Source organism: Vigna radiata, unplaced genomic scaffold (assembly GCF_000741045.1).
Source record: "Vigna radiata var. radiata cultivar VC1973A unplaced genomic scaffold, Vradiata_ver6 scaffold_411, whole genome shotgun sequence".
NCBI lineage: Eukaryota > Viridiplantae > Streptophyta > Magnoliopsida > Fabales > Fabaceae > Vigna > Vigna radiata.
In genome coordinates this window covers 14,582-18,578 of record NW_014544153.1, presented here as the reverse complement: position 1 = coordinate 18,578, position 3,997 = coordinate 14,582, and the positions used below count along the sequence as shown (strand labels likewise).

Below are 3,997 nucleotides of genomic sequence, written 5' to 3'. Positions count from 1 at the left end.
AAGGGGTGGTGGTGCTGGTGCTAGTGGTAGCGGTAGCGGCGGTGGTGGTGGACGTGGCGCGGTGGCGGTGGTGGCAGTGGGTGTGGTGGTGGTGTTGGTGGCGGTGCTGGTGGTGGTGGTGGTTGTTGTACCAGTGGTAGAGGCGATGGTGGTGGCAGTGGTGGTGGTGTTTGTGGTGGCAACGGTGGTGGTGGTGGTCTTGGCGGTGGCGGTGGCGGTTGTGGTTGTGGTGGTGGCGGCGGCGGTGGCATCAGCGGCGGCGGTGTCGATGATGGTGGTGGTGGTTGTGCTGGTTGTGTTGGTGGGTGTGGTTGTGGTGGTGGTGGTCGTGGTGGTGTTAATGGTGGTGGTGTTATGGTGTTGGTGGTTATGGTGCTGGTGGTGGTGGTGGTTGTTGTACCAGTGGTAGAGGCGATGGTGGTGGCAGTGGTGGTGGTGTTTGTGGTGGCAGCGGTGGTGGTGGTGGTTGTGGCGGTGGCGGTGGCGGTTGTGTTTGTGGTGGTGGTAGTGGTGGCGGCGGCGGCGGTGGCATCAGCGGCGGTGGTGTCGATGATGGTGGTGGTGGTTGTGGTGGTTGTGTTGGTGGGTGTGGTTGTGGTGCTTGTGGTGGTGGTGCTTGTGGTGGTGTCAATGGTGGTGGTGTTGATGATGGTGTTGGTGGTTATGGTGGTGGTGGTGGTAGTGGTTGTTGTACCAGTGGTAGAGGAGATGGTGGTGGAAGTGGTGGTGGTGTTTGTGGTGGCAGCGGTGGTGGTGGTGGTTGTGGCAGTGGTGGTAGCGGTTGTGGTTGTGGTGGTGGTAAAGGTGTTGGCGGCGGCAGTGGCATCAGCGGCGGTGATGTCGATGATGGTGGTGGTGGTTGTGGTTGTTGTGTTGGTGGGTGTGGTTGTGGTGGTTGTGGTGGTGGTGGTTTAGGTGGTGGTGGTGGCGGTGGCGGTGGCGTCGAGGGTGGTGGTGGTGGTGGTGGCGATTGTGGTTGTTGTGCTTGTTGTGGTGGTGGCGGTTCTGGTGGGAATGATGGTGGCGGAGGTTACAATAATGGTGGTTGTTGTAGTGGTGGTGGTGATGGTGTTAGTGGTGATGGGGGTGGTGCTGATGATGGCGGCGGCAACAATGGTGGTGGTTGTTGTGGTGGTGGTGATGGTGGTCGTGGTGGAGGCGGCGGTGGCGGCGGTGGTGTCAGTAGTTGTGGCGGTTGAGGTGGCGGCAACATGATAGTGGTGCTGCTTGTGGTGGTTGTGGTGGTGGTGGTGGTGGTGGCTGCGGCGCGGCAGCGGCGATTGTGGTGGTTTTGGTGGTGACGGCGTTGGTGGTGGTGTTAGTGGTGTTTGTGCTGGCGGTGGTGGTCGTGGTTGGTTATGGTGGTGGTGGCATCTGTGGCGGTGGTGGGGGCGGTGGCAGTGGTTATGGCAGCGGTGGTGGTGGTGGTTTAGGTGATGGTGACGGCGGTGGCGGTGACGTTGACAGTGGTGGTGCTGGTGGTGGTGGCGATTGTGGTGGTTGTGCTTGTTGTGGTTGTGGCGGTTCTGGTGGTAGTGATGGCGGCGGCGGTGACAATAATGGTGGTGGTGGCGGTGGCGGTGGTGATGACAGCTGTTGCAGTGGTTAGAGTGGTGGTGGCGGTGGTGGTGGTGATGACAGCTGTGGCAGTGGTTACAGTGGTGGTGGCGGTGGTGGTGGTGGTTTAGGTTGTCGGGGCGGCGGCGGAGGCGATGGTGGCGGTGTTGGCGGCGGTGGTTGTTGTGGTTGTGGTGGTGGTTGTGGTTATGTCGTGGTGGTGGTGGCAGCGGTAGTTGTGGTGGTGTGGCGATGACGGCGGTTTTCACGGTGGTGGTGTTGGTGGTGATCGTGGCGGTGATAGTGGTGGCAGTGGTGGTGATGGTGGTGGTTGTCGTGGTGGTCGTGGATGTCGTTGTGGTATTAGGGGGAGGTGGTGCTGGTGCTAGTGGTAGCGGTAGCGATGGTGGTGGCGCGGTGGCGGTGGTGGCGGTGGTGGCAGTGGGTGTGGTGGTGGTGTTAGTGGCGGTACTGGTGGTGGTGGTGGTTGTTGTACCAGTGGTAGAGGCGATGGGGGTGGCAGTGGTGGTGGTGTTTGTGGTGGCAGCAGTAGTGGTGGTGGTTGTGGCGGTGGCGGTGGCGGTTGTGGTTGTGGTGGTGGTAGTGGTGGTGGCGACGGTGGTGGCATCAACATTGGTGGTGCCGATGATGGTGGTGGTGGTTGTGGTGGTTGTGTTGGTGGGTGTGGTTGTGGTGGTGTTAGTGGTGGTGGTGTTGATGATGGTGTTGGTGGTTATGGTGGTGGTGGTGGTGGTGGCGGCGGTGTTGGTGGTGGTGGTCGTTGTTGTACTAGTGGTGGAGGCGATGGTGGTGGCAGTGGTGGTGGTGTTTGTGGTGGTAGCGGTGGTGGTGGTGGTTGTGGCGGTGGCGGNGTGTTGATGATGGTGTTGGTGGTTATGGTGGTGGTGGTGGTGGTGGCGGCGGTGTTGGTGGTGGTGGTCGTTGTTGTACTAGTGGTGGAGGCGATGGTGGTGGCACCGCCAGTGGTTGTTGAGGTGGTGGAAGCAGTCGTGGTTGTGGTGGCGGTGACGGTGGTGGTGGTGGTGGTGGCGGTGGCGGTGGCGGTTGTGGTTGTGGTGGTGGTGGTGGTGGTGGCGGCGGTGGTGGCATCAGCGGCGGTGGTCCTGATGATGGTGGTGGTGGTTATGGTCGTTGTGTTGGTGGGTGTGGTTGTGGTGGTTGTGGTCGTGGTGGTGTTAGTGGTGGTGGACTTGATGATGGGGTTGGTGGTTATGGTGGTGGTGGTGGTGGTGGCGGTGACGGTGGTTGTGGTGGTGGTGGCGGGGACGACGACAGTGGTGGCGATAATGAATGTGGTTGTGGTTGTGGTTGTTGTGGTGGTTGTAGCAGTGGTTGTGGCGACGACGGTCGTAGTGGTGGTGGTGTGATAATGACATATTTTGCTATGATTTCAGTAGTGAATTGAGAGAAAATGTCAACTCTTTCTTAGTTTTATACCTTCTTTATGCCTCAATATGTTAAGTTTCTAAGTAGCTACATCTTTAGTTGAATTCATTTAAATTGCTTCACTAATCCCCACTTTTTGGTTGTTAGATCATGTACATGAAGCTTGTTGGCCAAACCGACGAATGGAAGAACCACATAAGCAAGAATGAATGTAAAAGAGGAAATTTTGAGCAAAGATTGTTGCTGCCGCTGGGGTGCAGCTGGGGTGCAGCTGAGCCCCATTCTCCCCTGGAATGTTGTAGCTGGGGTGCAGCTGAGCGCCCTACTCTCTGGAAGGCTGTCGCTGAGGTGCAGCTAGGGTGCAGCTGAGCGCCCTGCTCTCTGGAAAGCTGCAGCTGGGGTGCAGCTGAGGTGCAGCTGAGCGCCCAGCTCTCTGGAAGGCTGCAGCTGGGGTGCAGCTGGGGTGCAGCTTAGCGGTGGCAATGCTGATGTGGAAAAATTAGGTCTTTTTAGACCTAAAACGCGAGGGGCTTTGAATCTTTTTGGACCCAGACTCGTTCTCTCTCGTTTTGGAGCTCTTGGAGGCAGCTTGGAGCTGTGGGAACACTCCTTCTTCATCCTTGGGTCTCCTTTCTTCTTCCATTTCCACCATTGTTGTAAGCTCAAGCTCTCCATTCATGGAGAGCTAGTTTCATAGTTGTTGGGGGATTGTTGTAGCCACTGAACTTTCATGTAAATCATTTTGTTTTGAACGAAAAGATGCCTCTTTCATTGATTGCTAGTGTTTGATTTCTTCTCTTAATGCTTGTTGTGAAATTGCTACTCAAAACTTGATTTTAAGATTGCTTAATATTGGGAAATGTTGGGTAAATCCGGATTTGGGTTAAACACCTAAAGGAAATAGTATCTAGGGATAGAACTAGGCCCTTTGGTTGTCTTAAAATCTCATTTCTTAATGCGGAACTAATTGTTAGGTTTTCCAAGGGATTGAAGCTTAATAAGGAAGTCTAGGCTCTTTCTACCAAGGGATTGG

General features: G+C 56.4%; 1 protein-coding gene across 1 annotated transcript in view; it reads left to right on the top strand.

Annotated features, from left to right (window-relative positions):
* Window positions 1-1,609, top strand: part of LOC106755451 (glycine-rich cell wall structural protein 1.0-like) — a 4,985-nt gene extending 3,376 nt beyond the window's left edge. The window contains exons 2-5 of the mRNA XM_014637612.1: window positions 4-76; window positions 404-699; window positions 746-872; window positions 1,219-1,609. Coding sequence (XP_014493098.1) covers window positions 4-76; window positions 404-699; window positions 746-872; window positions 1,219-1,609 — 887 coding nt within the window. The remainder of the gene's footprint in view (window positions 1-3; window positions 77-403; window positions 700-745; window positions 873-1,218) is intronic.
* The last annotated feature ends 2,388 nt before the right edge of the window (window positions 1,610-3,997 follow it).